Raw genomic sequence first — 17,260 nt, forward strand, 5'->3', positions numbered from 1 at the left:
AAGAGAGAGAGAGAACGAGCAGGGGAGGGGCAGAGAGAGAAGGGGACAGAGGATATGAAGCAGGATTCATGCTGACAGTAGAGAGCCCAATGTGGGGCTTGAACTCACGAACCACGAGATTGTGACCTGAGCTGAAGTTAGATGCTTAACCAAATGAGCTACCCAGGTGCCCCGGGAATTTTGCTGTTTTTAACTGTGGTTTCCTTAATGTCAATCTGTTTTTTGTCTTTTTCTGCTTTTAAGCTCTCTTTTTCTTTAATGTTCTGCAGTTTTACCATGAGGGGTCTGGTTGTAGATTTCTTTTGTTGATTCGGTTTGAGATTCATTGTGCTTCTTGAAAGTGGAGATTTGTTTCTTTCATTAGTTCTGAAAAGTTTTCAGTTACTATTTGTATTTTGCCTTAACTCTACTCACTTTTTTGAAACTCTGATTAAATATATGCTATACCCTGTCCTTCTAACCTCTATATTCCATATTTTTTCTGTAATATTTGACCCAGCTTTGTCTTTGAGCTGCATTCTAAATAGTATATTCCATTCTGTCTTTCAACGTATTAAGTATTTTTTCACATATGTATATATTTTTGTTAAAATTTTCTTCTGAATTTTAATTTCACTTATTATATTTATCATTTTCAAGAAATGCACAAATAAATTCTGTTTGGTTTGTCTTTCAAATATGTTTACTGTTCATCATCAAGCTTCTTGCTTTTATTTCTTGAAATATATCATACGCATTGATTTTATGTTTTATGACTGAAAATTCCTAGGTCTGAAGATTTAGAGGGTCTAGTGCTACTCTTTCTTCTGGCAGCCACTTATGATATATGTAAAGATTTTTGATGATGAGCTGTTCAGTTTCTTTGGAGACTTATTTACAAAAAAAAAAAAAGAAAAAAGGAGCCTGGGCTGAAGAGGAATTCTTACATTAAAGATTTTAATGTGAGGGGCGCCTGGGTGGCTCAGTCGGTTGAGCGTCCGACTTCAGCTCAGGTCATGATCTCACAGTCTGTGAGTTCGAGCCCCGCGTCGGGCTCTGTGCTGACAGCTCAGAGCCTGGAGCCTGTTTTGGGTTCTGTGTCTCCCTCTCTCTCTGCCCCTCCCCTGTTCATGCTCTGTCTCTCTCTGTGTCAAAAATAAATAATAAACGTTAAAAAAAAAAGATTTTAATGTGATTCTCTCAATCACCACGAGCACCATCACCATATTATTACATTACATCAAATGCTTTCAGCTTATGGTGTTTCAGACCACAGGCGTGAATTCAGCTTACAAACAACATGGGCTAGGTTAGGAGTTTTCAGGAGAGATTTTTTATTTCCTTCAAATTTTCCTTGCAAACTGCTTGGGAGAACCTTACTTGAAGTTGTATTTAACCCTAACTGTGGTTCCAGCCTTGTGGTCCCAGATTTATCATGGAGTGGACACTTGTCACTACTCATCTTAGGTGGACCTTGGGCTCCAGAGTCGTAGGAACCTTTGACAACTCTTGCATTCATTCAGTAAGTCTGATGAATGCCTTCAAGGTGAATGGTAGCTCCAGGATGGAAACCTTGGGTGTCCAACTTCCCTTAGTCTGAGATACGAACATTCTTGTGTGTGTGTGTGTGTGTGTGTTTGTGTGTGTGTGTGTGTGTGTGTGTGTGTGTGTTTCACCAGCTAATGGCTACATTTAAGAATATAAGAAGCGGAAATCTTATTTGGATTTAAATGCTGCTCTTATATTTTAATCACCAGTAATCTTTCCATGTCACATCCATAATCCCTTCGCATTTTATCTTACCTGATTCTTTTCCAGAGACTCCTGCCTGTGTTTCCTAGAGACCATTTACTCTTTTTTTTTTTTAATTTTTTTTTCAACGTTTATTTATTTTTGGGACAGAGAGAGACAGAGCATGAACGGGGGAGGGGCAGAGAGAGAGGGAGACACAGAATCGGAAACAGGCTCCAGGTTCTGAGCCATCAGCCCAGAGCCCGACGCGGGGCTCGAACTCCCGGACCGCGAGATCGTGACCTGGCTGAAGTCGGACGCTTAACCGACTGCGCCACCCAGGCGCCCAGACCTCTTTTTTTTTTTTTTTTTTTTGATAAACACGTGTAATGTTCCTTTGGTCCTTTTTTCACCTGTACATGTTTAATGTAATGTACTTTGCGACATATGATGCTGGTGACAATTCTGCTTGCTTGCTGCTGCTCCTGAACTCCTGGAAGAGCTACTTTCGGTTTTTCACCATTCAGTTCCCGGGGAATCAGGATTACCACCGCCATAGCTTGCCAGAAGTAGGAGGTCCCGAGGACAAGCCTGTGACACCTGGCCAGTTACAAATTCTAAACCCCAAATGGGGTGGAGATCATCAAAAGGAGGCGGAATCAGGAGACAGGGGGTAGCGATACCTGTGAGCGCAGCATAACAGAACGTGTAGACTTGTTAAATCACGAAATTATCCACCTGAAACTAATGTAACATCGTGGGTCAGCTGTACTCAAAAAAGGAAAATGAAAGAAAAGGAAGAAGAGTCAGAAAAGACATTGAAGAAACCATTTGTCTTGAATTTTCTCTCAAGGCAGTCCAGATAAGGGAGGGGGTCTGTCTATTCCATGGGTATCAAGGAAAGGATTTCCCCAGCCATATTTAAGCAAATAAATCAGGACCTTAGTTTTCAGATCTTAGTTAATTAAGGGTCGAAGAACGTTGTACATCATTTGACTTGATGATCCTTTCCTCTTGAAAACACAATACATACCTTCTGTGCCTTTCAGAAATTAAAACCTTTATTTGTGGAGTCTAAAATGAACCTGATAACAGACCGTACTTCCTCTTCAAGCGATCATACACCTGTGGTAGGTACATTATTTGTTCTCTGTTAAACAGTTAATCAGTTGCTATTATCCACCCTCAGTAATGAAACCTTTTGGTTTACCTGCAGCTAGACAACAAGGACACGGATGTAGTCAGTGATCAGACATATTTTCCCCCGTCACCAAAAGGTAAGTATCATTACTGCTGGAAAAAACAGTTCACACGCAGAACGGGCACTTAGTCTAGATTGAGATTTCCTTCTCGTTGTTACCATGAGGCGTTGGGAATTCTGGGTGGATGCTTTCTTCCGCCAGTTTATGAAACGAATACTTGGATATGCTGAATAAAAGAATGCTAATACGCATTTCTGAATATCAATCCCTGCTAACTGAAAATGAATTTAATCGCACTTCAAAACTAGAAATGGTCTCAGTTGAGATCTTTTTCTATTCTATTAAACTATCACAAACCTGAAGTTCGTGTTGAATTCCCATTTGTCCATTTCAAGAACCAGAAGAAAAGTATGTCTATTTCTAGCATACTTTATGCCCTATGGGTCCTGATGGGGCTTCAAATTGAATTCTTTTGGAACCAGAAGTATGTTTTGTCCATAGGCTTCTGGAGGTTATTTCTTTAAGAAATAACCATGCTTCGTATTCTCTAATAAACAAGTTAGGCGAACAAAATATGACATTATTCTATTAGTTTGCTGATGATAACCAAAGGGTGTCAGTAATTTCTGTTTTTCTGTCTGGGAATGGTTAAAAGTAGACTTCTATAATGAATATTTATGCAAGGGAGAAGTGTGGGATAAGAGGTTTTAAATCCTGGGCCCTAATTTTAAAATCTGCTTTTTGAAACCTACATTGTGCTTTAGCAGAGGGGAACCTTTCTTCTGGGTTTCCATGCAACAGAGAGGCTTTTTCTTTAGTGCTTATATTGTAGGTAGTGTCTGTTCTAGATGTACCTGCCCTGGGTACAGAGAAATCTTCCAACAATCATAGGGCTGTTTGCTTCCTGGGCTGCCGTTTACATTATAAGAACACCAGACTCTAAAGCATGCAGCTGCTAGCTTGCAGAATGGCAATCTTTTCTTTCTTTCTTTCTTTCTTTCTTTCTTTCTTTCTTTCTTTGAGAGAGAGCATGCGTGCACACGCCCATGCACGCACACGGATGGAGGAGGGGCAGAGAGAGAGGGAGACACAGAATCCGAAGCAGGCTCCAGGCTCTGAGCTGTCAGCACAGAGCCCGACGTGGGGCTCCAACTCACAAACCGTGACATCGTGACCTGAGCCAAAGTTGGACGCTTAACCGACTGAGCCACCCAGGCGCCCCAGAGTGGCAACCTTTTAAAGGCATCTGAAGTTAAATATGTTTAGATCAATTAAATAAGATCAGACCTGTTGAGTCGTTGGAAATTCTAACCCACACAGCAAGTTACTTCTGAAACATCATAATGTATTAGGGTAAGAGAGGCTCTCAGGATTTACTCTAAAAATCCAGATTGTCGAATTTGGAACCTATGGGTTGCCTGACATTTTAATTAGAGAGTTTAATTAGCAGCAACATTCCATTCCCCAGAAATCCAGTTGACGATTTTGCATCCAAAATTGATTTTCCATTTTCCAAAGGTCCATTCAAAGCAGCACAAATTAACCTTGATGGCCACCTAGTATACACGGTAGCTCCGGCCAAAACAAATGCTGTCACTCTCTTTCCTCAGCCCTGAAAATGCAGGGTTATTTCCACCCTTCATTAACCTGGTCTTTTGTTTTACTAAATAAAATCGAATGTAAATGCTTTTTTATGATCCACAATCTTGCGATACTCCACAAAGCTCTCCCATCATTCTGAACGTTTATCTGCATTGCACTGGAGATGTATGTGACCGTGTTCACACCAAACATCTCTGGACAAAACCCCCGAAATTGCTTTCTACTAAATCTCTGATACAACTTTGACATGCCGCGTTGTTCCCTTTGAAGATAGCGTGGGGAAATAATCCAGTTAATAAAAGTCTCTTGTTAAGTGGATTCCAGTTAATCCAAAATTTACTAGAAATACGTATTTTTGTTTCTAAATTTTTTGTTAATGTTTGTTTTTGAGAGAGATACAAAGACAGAGACAGAGTGCGAGCAAGGGGAGGGGCGGAGAGGGAGACACAGAATCCGAAGCAGGCTCCGGGCTCTGAGCTGTCAGCACAGAGCCCTATGCGGGGCTGAAACTCGTGAACCTCAAGATCATGACTTGAGCCGAAATCGGACGCTTAACCGACTGAACCACCCAGGTGCACATAGAAATACATTTTCTATTTTTAATGAATGGAAATGAATAAATGAATGCCAGGAGGAAAACTGAATTATAAATTTGCTAATTCGGGGAGTAAATGAATCTCACTAGCACACAGGTTACTCCCTTCAGGCCCCCAGGAAATAGTTTAGTACATTTCTAGTATTTTCGAGCACAAATTCACAAATACATTATGAAAGAGCTGTTTAGTTACATTATGATTTTCTATAGCATGGGGGATTACTGTAACCTATCTGGTGATAGACCCCCCAAATCAAACTCTTTAAAGTCAGTGTTGTATTGAGTTCCGTTTTTTAGAACATGCAAATCAAATATTAATATTCTAAATACTTACTGAATACTTAGCCTCCATGTTAACAGCATCCTCAGTGTTACATCAGAGAACCCGAGAGATTATTAGATCGTACTTTCGCACCACAAGGTACTTTTAATACTTGTGCATGGCTAACATTTAGTGGAAGTAGGCGCTGTTGTAAATGTCTTTCACGTTTTAGCTCTAGTCCTCACAAAGCCCTAGGAGGTTAGCATTCTTGCTTTCCCCCCGGTCTACAGAGGAGACAGTGGGATACAGAGAGTTTTAGTAGGCTACCAGAGTTGTGCCACACCAGGTGGCACAGCTGGATTCAAACCCAGACAGTGTGGCCCCAGAGCCCTGGCTTGTCACCATCCAATTATATTGACTGACCCCAAGACGTATGCGTGACATGAGCCCCGTTCTCAACCACACGCAACGGGGAAATGAGGGACATTAGAGAGAAGCCATGGAGGCCAACAGACTTCAGTTCACATCCCAGCTCCAACCACTCGCTTACTGACATCATCTCAATTCCCTCTGCTCTGTACCATGGGATGGTGACCCCACCTCATGGCTTTGCAATGAGGATTACACGAGATACATGCTATGTGCCTAGCGAACCCCTCTCCTTACCTTTCCTCCTGAGCTATTGACCAAATTATCCCCAAGTTCCCCACGTAAAGTCCGCAAACCTACCTTTTAGCCCATCACACGAGTCATAATGTCCTCAGCACGAGGCTACTCCGGTGATTTAAAAGAACTAGTCTCTCCTCTAATTCTTCAGTAATTACCTTTCTACCAGCCGGGAGCATAAGAATAAAATTGACCATTCGTATCAAAGCACACAGCGGGCATTTTGAAAACGGTGACATTAAACATAAAGTATAGTTTAAAACGATGTTATATCAGGGGACACATCTCTTCTAAGCAGCTTGAAAAGAACTTTTTGTGTTGTGGCAAGTTTTAATCCAAAAAATTCTAAAGAGAAAAAAAGAGAATCATTCATGCGACATAGAAAAAGAGATCGCTAAAAAGAGAGAGAGAGAGAATATATACATTTTTGTCAATATAAGAGAATAAAAAATGAGGTATGATACTATCTGCAAAATTTCAAAGCAGTTTTTACGCAGTAGTAATTATCCCAAGAGAGCCCAGGTAACATTATTAATTTGTTTGCTACTTAGCGGTGATAAAATTGGGGATCTGAACTGCCCATTGTATACTGTGGACTGCCGCAGATTTTATGTACTCAAGAAGACCTTTCTCACAGCCCAGTAATTAGGTGCTATTGACATTGTAATCTTTGGAAATGTCCTTAATGAGCCCCAAAGACACGAATCTCATAGATAAAACCTCAAAGTAACACTGCCCCTTTAAGTGGCTTGTCAGCAAGAGAAAGCTCAAACATAAATATCTGAAACACAGGAGACACCCAAATTTAAACCTAGATTACATTGTTTTGTTCATTCTCTGAGACTTTCAAGGAAGACATATTGAAGAGGTGATTTTAAAGGCTTTTAAAGAATAGTGGAACAATTGTAATATATTTGAAATCATTCAAAAATCTTTCTTTTCACCCTTTGAAGCTCTGGACTCGAAAAGTATTTTTTTTCTAAATGTGTTTTCCACCAACTTGTAAAGACACATGTTCATTGAGAGTGGAGTTCAGTGACTCCTGTTTTTGTTGTAAACACAAAAATAACTTTACAAATCACGTAAGAAGTTGGAACTTATGGGGGCGCCTGGGTGGCGCAGTCGGTTAAGCGTCCGACTTCAGCCAGGTCACGATCTCGCGCTCCGTGAGTTCAAGCCCCGCGTCAGGCTCTGGGCTGATGGCTCGGAGCCTGGAGCCTGTTTCTGATTCTGTGTCTCCCTCTCTCTCTGCCCCTCCCCCATTCATGCTCTGTCTCTCTCTGTCCCAAAAATAATAAACATTTAAAAAAAAAAAAAAAAAAAGAAGTTGGAACTTATGTACAAAAAATGAAAAGCAAAAGAAATTTCAGACATAATGTTAGCATTATTTTATATATTGCTTCTAGAGTGTAACTATAATTAATATAATTTAGTAAGGTTTTCAAATTCATGTTCAAATGCATATTTTGTAATATTACTACATACACTACATATATGCATAATCAATATATAACATCATTTACCGTGTAATTGATAGCTATTGTGGCTATTAAAAAAATGTTAGAAGAAGGAATTAATCCATCAATACGAGTTAATACCAGGACCAAGCTGATTTACTAAACATAATATGTTAAGGGGTCCGTAAATGTTAATGGAAACTTCTCTACTATTTCCCTATTGTCACCAATTACCTATTATTCAAATGGTCTGTTTCCAAGTTATATATGTGATCCTTACCTTTAAGATTTGGGCTGATTCTCAACGACCTTTCCTTAGGAATGTTGCTTGCTCTTCATACCTATATTCTAGAGATATGTTCTACTCAAGGTCTGGGATTTAGGAGATTAGATGATAATTAAAGCCTGGACGCTCAGCAGTGTGTCTCTTAAAACACCTTCCCAAATACCATGCATTCTCAGTAGCATAGAAAAGAGTCAAGATGACCAGTTGGGTTAGAGAACTAATCACAAAAATCAGAGGTTCTCTGTGTTACTGAGGCTCCGTCCATGGGTTAAAGGGGGACTGAAAAATGTGAAAATGAAAGGTAATCCATCCTTTGAAAATACAGTGTTAATCTTTGAAATGAGTAAGCCAGCAAGTTACTTTGAATTTGTAAGATCATGAAACTTTGAGTTGGAATGAGTAGAAAAGAGGGTGAAGACTAATACATATTCTGAAAGTCCTTTATTCATTTGGCATCGGGGCTGTCTTGTGTTAATTTAGTCTGGTGATGCTTTTAAGTATATGTGGGCAATGTTTCATTTAACAAATGCCACTACACACGTTCGTCATTGTGCCCCAAACTGATAGGTAGAGCTCTCCAAAGTATAAAGCGTGAGACAGGAACGCTTTCTGGTGCGCACTGTCAGTCACGCGTTGGACCACGAGTTGGAGTTCAACAGCCTCCCTGGATCTCGTGAACATTATTTTATCCCCCACCTTAGCTGCCTGCCTGTTAGTTACGAGGCCTTATAAACCATATAAGCCTCTGTGGTGGTAACGAAGTATTGAGAAAGGGTTTCATTAGTGCAGAGACAGTGGGGATTAATTTTTAAATTTAGGAGTGGTTCTGTTACAGAAATGACAAAATGTTACAAGATATTGTGTATAGATTCATGCAAATTTGTGGGCGTAGCAAGTACACCCTTAAGTGGGCTTGAAATGATATCTTGGGGTGCAATAGATATCATATGAGTATTACTTTCAACTGGAGGGACCCCACGTTCGGAAACTGAGGAAACTGAACTCTGTTGATTCTAACAGCTTGTCTGAAAGTCTCTTAGCGTGTCTGTTTAGACAATCACATCTATAATTTTGAAAACTTGTGTCTTCCAATCTTCATATAGCGATTATTTTTTCTTTCCTTTTTTATTTTTATATTTTTAACTTTTTAAAATGTTTATTTATTTTGAGAGAGAGAGAGAGAGAGTGAGCGCGAGTGGGGGAGGGAGAGGGGCAGAGAGCACGAATCCCAAGCAGGCTCCAAGCTGTCAGCACAGAGCCCTACATGGAGTTCGAACTCATGAACCCTGAGATCATGACCTGAGCGGAAACCGAGACTCAGACACTTCACCGACTGAACCACCCAGGCGCCCCTGTTTTTTTCTTTTTCGTATTGCACTGGCTAGGATTGTCACTATGATGCTGAACAGAGGAGTCAGGGACACCCTTCTCTTGGTTCTCTCTTAATAGGACAAATTTTGAAGTGTCACTATTGCAATATATTGCAATATATTACAAGAATTAATTATATTCTCTATGCTGTACTTTCTATCTCTGTGACTTATTCTTTCCATAACTGGAAGCCTGGACCTCCCCACTCCCCTTCACCCATTCTGCCCATTTCCCCACCTCCTTTGCCTCTGGCAGCCATCAGTTTGTTCTCTGTATTTCTAGGTCTGATTCTGCTTTTATTTCATTTGTTTTCCTTTATTTTGGTTTTCAGACTCCACATGTAAGTGAAATCATTTTGTCTTTCTCTGTCTGCCTTATTTCACTCAGCATAATGCCCTCTAGGTCCATCCATGTCAGTACAAATGTCAAGATCTCATCTTTTTTGATGGCCGAGTGATATTTATTATATATACCATATATATACATATATATACATAAACATATACATATATATTCATTATATATACCATATGTGTATATGTATATGTAAATATATGGCATATATATATTCATTATGTATACTGTATATGTATATGTATACGTATACGTATATGTATACGTATACGTATACGTATACGTATACGTATACGTATATGTATATGTATATGTATATGTAAATATATGGTGTATATATGTGTATATATGGTATGGGTGCCCGGGTGGCTCAGTCAATTGAGCGTCTGACTTCAGCACAGGTCACGATCTCACGGTTTGTGAGCTCAAGCCCCACCTCGGGCTCGCTGTTGTCGGCCTGTCAGCGCAGAGCCCGCTTCAGATCCTCTGTCCCCCTCTCTCTGCCCCTCCCCCACTTGTTCTCTCTCTCTTAAAAAATAAATAAAAACATTAAAAATATATATGTGTATATTTATATAAATAACATCTTCCTTACCCACTTACCATATCTATCAATGGACACTTGGGTTGCTTCCATATCTTGGCTATTATAAATAATGTTTCAGTAAACATAGGGGTGCATATATCTTTTTGAATTAGTGTTTTTATTTTCTCTGGTAAATACCCAGGAGTGGGATTACTGGATCATATGGTATTTCTATTTTTAATATTTTGAGGAACCTCCGTACTGTTTTCCACAGCGGCTTCCCCAACAATTTCCACTAACCGTGCACAAGGTTTCTTTTTCTCCACATCCTCACCAACACTTCTTATTTCTAGTCATTTTGATTTTAGCCACTCACATGTGTCTCACTGCTGTTTTGACTTGCATTTCCCTGATGATTAGTGATGTTGAACATATTTTCATGTGCCAGTTGGCCATATATATGCCTTCTATGGAAAAATGTGTATTCAGGTCCTCTGCCCGTTTTTGATCAGATTATTTGGGGTTTTTTTGGCATTGAATTGTGTAAGTTCTTTATGTATTTTGGATATGAACCCCTTGTCAGATGTATCATTTGCAAATATCTTCTCCCATTCAGTAGGTTGCCTTTGTTTTCGTTGGTTTCCTTCGCTGTTGCGTTTTATTTTGGAGTAGTCCCAATAGTGTATTTTTGCTTTTGTTTCCCTTGCCTCAGGAGACATATCTGGAGAAATGTTGCCATGGTCAATGTCAAAAAAAATTACAAGCTCTATTTCTTTTCTTTTCATGTATATATTTATGTATATTTATATGGGTTTGTGCATTTTGTCCTGGCCTATTTTGCATCATATTTTTTTTAATGGACGCTATCAATTATTTCTGTGATACACATATTTCAAAGTTTTTGTCGGGCTATGTTATCAACTAAAATTTATCTGGAGTGAATTCAGATAATTCACAGCTTATCTTGCTATTGTCTTTAGAAGCAATTCTATTCTTTTGTTTATTTTAGAATTTTGGTTTTCAGGCTCATTTCCTTCCCCCTTCCCCCCTCCCTCCGTCTTTCTCTCTTTTCTTTTGTTTTTCTCTTCTCTTCTCTTCTCTTTTCTTTAATTTTCTTTTCCTTTCTTTCTCTCCCCACCTGAATACAGCTCTGTGCCTGCTTCCACTATGCTAGTCTCACTCCTAGTCCAAAACCAGTTCTTCTAAGTTTGGCGGTTGCCTGTGCCACTGTGACATTAGGGTCTTGAAGCCTCCAAGCCATCAGGTGGCTTGGTTCAGTTCCTCTGTGTGAAGTAGTTTTTGCCTTTGAGCCTCCCTAGGCCCAGAGCTTTCTATAAAGCCATAGCCCCAGATTAGAAACTATTTTTCTGGGTTTTTTTTTTTTTCCTCCCACAGTATCCTTTCATTCAAGCTACTGCCTTTGAGGAGTGAATTTCTTCTTTTGCCCAACATGGAGCACATTTAGCCTTTTTGACCATACAGGAGCTCTGGGGCGTCTGAGTGGCTCAGTCGGTTAAGCATCTAACTCTTGATTTCCACTCAGGCCATGATCTCACAGTTTGTGCTTTTGAGCCCCACCTTGGGCTCCATACTGACAGTGTGGAACCTGCTTAGGATTCTCTCTCTCTCTACCCTCCCCTGCTCATGTTTTCTCTCTCTCTCTCTCTCTCTCTCTCTCTCAAAATAAATGAATAAGCTTAAAAAAAAAAAAAAAGGAGCTCTATTCCTGGCTGTCATGAAATCCTACAGCCAGAGCCCATAGGCCTGTGGTTCCAGCCCCTGTGTCAATTTCCTAGGGCTGCTGTAACAAAGTACAGCAAACTGGGTGATTTAAACTACACGAATGTTATTGTCTCACAGTTCTGGATGATAGAAGTTTGAAACCAAGGTGTTAGCAGGGGCGTGTCTTCTGACAGCTGTGAGGGAGGCGAGGGAGAACCTGTTCCATGCTTCTCTCTGAGCTTCCGGTAACCTCGAGTGTTCCTCGGCTTGTCGATGGCATTTCCCCTGTGTCTTCACATTGCCTCCCCTCTGGGTGTGTCTGTATCTGTGTCCAAATTTCTCCTTTTCATAAAGACACAGACATATTGCATTAGGGCCCACCCTGAAGACCTCATCTTAACTTGATCGTCTACATGACCTTATTTCCAATTACGTTCACACTCACAGGTACTAGGACTTCACCATCTTTCAGGGAGACACAATTCGATCCATAACAACCTGGTTCATTGCTTTACATGTCTTTACCAGAAAAATGTTTATCTTATCTTGCCAATTATGTCTTTCTGGTCTCTCTTTTGAAATTTTATTTATCATGGAGCATAGGGTATACTAGATCATAGACTCACTGTATACCATTGTACTTCCTTCTCCCCTCACCAAAAAAAGTCCTAAATGTTCAAACATTTTTTCTTTGTGTTTTCTTTGTGTTTCTGAACCAAAGACCTTTCAGCTTTAACTTATGCTGTTCTAAGAACATTTTGTCTTGTAAATTTATGGCCACAATTATCATTGTCTCATACACCAAAAGTGTGCATTAAGATATTTATGAATATAAAAGGAATATATAAATATATATTATATATTTATATTTGTAAATATATTTTAAAAGAATACCTTTTTAAATTTTTTTAATGTTTATTTATTCTTGAAAGGGGGGGGCAGGGAGGGGCAGAGAGAGGGAGGGAGACACAGAAATTGAAGCAGGCTCCAGGCTCTGAGCTGTCAGCACAAAGCCCAACGCGAGGCTCGAACTCACCAACCATGAGCTCATGACCTGAGTGGAAATCAAGACTCAGATACTTAACCAACTGAACGACTCATGTGCCCCTGGTTTATTTCTTAAATTCCATATATGAGGGGCGCATGACTGGTTCAGGAGGTATATAGCATGCGACTCTAACTCAGGGTCATGAGTTCAGGCCCCACATTGGGCGTGGAGCTTACATTTTAAAAAAAGACAAGAAAAAATTCCACATATGAGTGAAATCATATGATATTTGTTTTTCTCTGACTTATTTCACTTAGCTTTATACTCTCTAGCTCCATCCATGTTATTGCAAATGGCAAGGTTTCAATTTCATTCTTTTTATGGCTGAGTAGTATTCCACTGTGTGTGTGTATACACACACACACACGTATATATATACATACATGTATGTATGTATATATATGTATATAATATATAATTATATAACACATATAACACATATAATACATATATACATGTATGTAAATATATGCATACATGTATGTATACACATATATACATGTGTATATATACATACATGTATGCATATAGAGAGAGAGAGAGATGAATAGATAAAGAAGATGTGATATCACATCTTCTTTATTCATCAGCCAGTAGACTGTTTGACTATTGCAAATAATGCTGCAATAAACATAAGGGTGCATGTATCCCTTTGAATTAGTGTTTTTGTATTTTGGAGGTAAATACCCAGTAGTGCAATTACTGTAGTTCTATTTTAAAAATTTTGAGGAACCTCCACACTGTTTTCCACAGTGGCTGCACCAGTTTGCATTCCCACCAACAGTGCAAGAGGTTCCCCTTTCTTCACATCTTTGCCTGACCTGTTGTTTCCTGTGTTGTTGATTTCAGCCATTCTGACAGGTGTAAGGCTCATTGCAGTTTTGATTGTATTTCCCTGATGATCAGTGATGTTGAGCATCTTTTCATGTGTCTGTTGGCCATCCGTAGGTGGTCTTTGGAGAAATGTCTGTTCATGTCTTCTGCCCATTTTTTAAATGGGTTATTTTTTAGAAGTTGAGTTGTATCAGTTCTTTATATATTTTGGATACTAACCCTTTATCGGATATGTCGTTTGCAAATATCTTCTCCCATTCCGTAGTTTGCCTTTAAGTTTTGTTGATTATTTCCTTTGCTGGGCAGAGACTTATTTTGATGTAGTCCTAATAGTTTATTTTTGCTTTTGTTTCCCTTGCCTCTGGAAACATATCTAGAAAAGTGTCACTATGGACAATGTCAGAGAAATTGCTGCCTGTGCTCTCTTCTGGGATTTTTTATGGCTTCAGGTCTCACATTTAGGTCTTTAATCCATTTTGAGTTTCTTTTTGTGAACGGTGAAAGAGAGCATGGTCCGGTTTCATTCTTTTGCATGTGGTTGTCCAGTTTTCCCAATACTATTTGCTGAAGAGACTGCTTTTTGCCCATTGAATATTCTTTCTTGCTTTGTCAAAGATTAATTGACTATATAGTTGTGCGTTTCCTGAGTTTTCTGTTCTATTCCATTGATCTGTGTCTATTTTGATGCCAGTACCATACTGTTTTGGTTACTCTCACTTTATAATATAACTTGAAATCTGGAATCGTAATACTTCCAGGTTTTTTTCCTCAAGATTGCTTTGAGGTCTTTTGTGGTCCCATATTAATGGAATGTGTTTCCATTTCTTTGTGTTGCCTTGAATGTCTTTTATCAGTGTTTTACAGTTTTTGGAGTACTGGTCTTTCACTTCTCTGGTTCAGTTTATTCTTAGGTATATTACTATTGTTGATGCAACTGTAAATGGGATAGTTTTCTTAAATTCACTTTCTGCTGCTTCATTATTAGTTATAGGATTGCAGCAGGTTTCTGTACATTGATTTTGTCTCCTGAAACTTTACTGAACTCATTTATCAGTTCTAGTAGCATCTTTGGTGGATTCTTTAGAGTTTTCTATGTATAGTATCAAATCATCTGTAATTAGTGAGAATTTTAGTTCTTGCTTATCAGTTTGGATGCCTTCTATTTCTTTATGTTTTCTAATGAAACCCTTAAAAACTCTCTGTTGCATCTTAGTAAAAGTCATTTTTGCTGGTATTCTGCCTCTGAAATAGGCAATGAGTTACCTTTTCCAGACAAGAATGCATTATGGGTTGAACCATGTCCTCTGCTCTGAAAAGATGTTGAAACCCTCACCCACAATTCCTGTGAATGTGACCTTACTTGTAAAATAGGGTCTTTGCAGATGTAATCGAGTTAAGATGAGGTCATTGGGTCATTAATTCATTATGACTTGTGTCCTAAGAAGAGGGAAATTTTGACACAGACACACAGGGAGAATGCCTTGTGGTGACAGAAACAGAAAATGTAGTGATGTGGCTGGAATCCAAAGAACATCAAAGGAGGATGGCTGCCACCAGAATTTAGGGAGAAGAAGGGAAGATTCTCCTGAGTCAGAGAGAGAGCATGGTCCCACCAACACCACGATTTTGGACTTTCAGCCTGCAGAACTCATGTGAGGGAATTAATAGCTGGTGTTTTAAGCCGTCCACTTTATGTTACTTGGTTCCAGCAGCCTTAGGAAGCTAATACTTGAGGCAATTGAATAACTTCCGTGACGTCCACATTAACTAGAGGGACAGCCACTGTCCCAAATGAGTTCAGTGACTTTATGTTTCCACTTTGCATTACATGTCCTGCTGTTAATTTTCACCATAAAGGAGACATTTCCCCTTGACTGATTAGAAACTTAACTTCTTCCAAGCTGCAAAACACATTCTAGCATTAAGGAATCAAATGTGATAAGCCTTGCGTATACATTGTGCATAAATTTGCCTGTCACTTTCCTGGCAGTCAGTAAGTGATCAACAAATGTGTAATAAAACTGAATCCGAAGTTCATTCCACTGAGACTTCTACTGTTATCAACTTAGGTTGCTAATGCACAAAGTCCCTACTTGTCCTCAGACTAAAGGGTGTCACCGAGGTCCCTGTGCCCTCTTCCTATAAACATGTCCATGCCTCCTTTTCTTACTCATTCCTTCCCTTCCTCTTCAAGCAAGTGCCTCTGGTCCTCCTACCTTAAATGTTAGCCCTCCGGAGAGCAATCAGAGCCTGCTTTCTCTCCTTCCTTGCCCTTCTCCAGGTTACTCTACTTGGCCTTCTGGTTTTACATCTCACAGACACAGCTCTTACCTAGGTCATCGGAATCCTTCAGATGCAAAACTGGTTTCCAGTTCTCTCACTTGACGGCACGCCAGCGTGTTACTAGTGAGCCTCCCTTAATTCTTAAGATGCTCTCCTTTTGACTTCCAAGTCACCAACCTGTTCTAATTCTCCTCCTACTTCCCGGAGCTCCCTGCTCTGTCTCTCCTGGTTACTCAGCTCTGCCGGTGCTTTGAGTATTAAAGTGCCGGAGTCACTAAAGATTTTAATTTTGGGGTCGCTGTGACACGCTTTGTTTGCCCCTGCTTAATCGGTCAATAAAAATCGGTGGCTTTCAGGATAAAATCAAGTTTTTCAGTTTAGCATGTAAGACCTTTCATAAGAGCTCCCTTTCCCCTACATGGGCTCTCTAATCTAGTCGTAGCAAATGACTTACTGTTCCCTGCTATTCCCTGCTATTCCATGCTTCTGTGCCTTTATACGTGCCTTCACCTAGGTGGCAGGTCTTGCGCCTGGTCTTGCTGCACTCACTCGTCTTCTGTGGTTAGCTGGCCATCTGCTGCGGTGACAGGGTGACTGGATCTTGTATTTCTTATCACTGAGCAGGCAAACTGAGTCTTGTGATCAGATGCGCTCAGGGTTCTTAAAAGCAGCAAAAGAAAACAAGCTCCAATGCACAGGGACCGTTCAAGTCTCCGGTGGCACCGCCTTTGCTCCTGGCCCATTGGGCAAAGCCAGTCTGATGACCAAGACCAGATTCTATGTTGGAGGAGCTGCAAAGGCCATGGATGCCAAGGGAGCCACCCTGCTTACCTTTACTGGGTTTCACCTTCTCTTTGTTACTCCATCCGTTCATCCATCGGACAGGTGTTATGATCACCTACTATAAGTTAGGCTCTGAGGATGCGGGGTCTTCTTAGTGCTTGGAATTTATATTCTTTTTCTTAAAGTTTACTTATTTATTTTGAGAGAGAGAAAGCACACGCGTGTGTACAAGTGGGGAGGGGCAGAGAGAAGGACAGACAGAATCCCAAGCAGGCTCCGCACCATCAGCACAGAGCCCTATGTGGGGCTCAAGCCCACGAACTGTGAGATCATGCCCTGAGCCGGGATCAAGAGTCAGACGTTTAACCATCTGACTAGTCCACTCAATAACAGTAATACCAGGATTTAAGGTGGTGCAGTGAGGTGGGGTGGGCCTGAGAAGGCCTCTCCACTTCCCCATTTCTGCAGAAATTGCCACCTCGTTACTCAGAATGACCTACTTATGGCCTCCTCCCCCCAAATAGGGAGGGGGAATTGGAGGAAAGTGGTCAAAAGACAC

The 17,260-nt window shown here is 40.2% G+C and overlaps 1 protein-coding gene across 2 annotated transcripts in view; it reads left to right on the plus strand.

Moving 5' to 3' along the window:
• CUNH10orf67 (chromosome unknown C10orf67 homolog) overlaps positions 1-17,260 on the plus strand; it is a 167,526-nt gene that overhangs the window by 139,253 nt on the left and 11,013 nt on the right. For both annotated transcript variants that reach the window (XM_040451222.1, XM_040451221.1), the window contains exons 15-16: positions 2,760-2,840; positions 2,927-2,987. In XM_040451222.1, coding sequence (XP_040307156.1) covers positions 2,760-2,840; positions 2,927-2,987 — 142 coding nt within the window. The remainder of the gene's footprint in view (positions 1-2,759; positions 2,841-2,926; positions 2,988-17,260) is intronic.

The sequence above is a fragment of the Herpailurus yagouaroundi genome, unplaced genomic scaffold, assembly GCF_014898765.1.
Source record: "Herpailurus yagouaroundi ecotype Mexico unplaced genomic scaffold, PumYag 203, whole genome shotgun sequence".
NCBI lineage: Eukaryota > Metazoa > Chordata > Mammalia > Carnivora > Felidae > Herpailurus > Herpailurus yagouaroundi.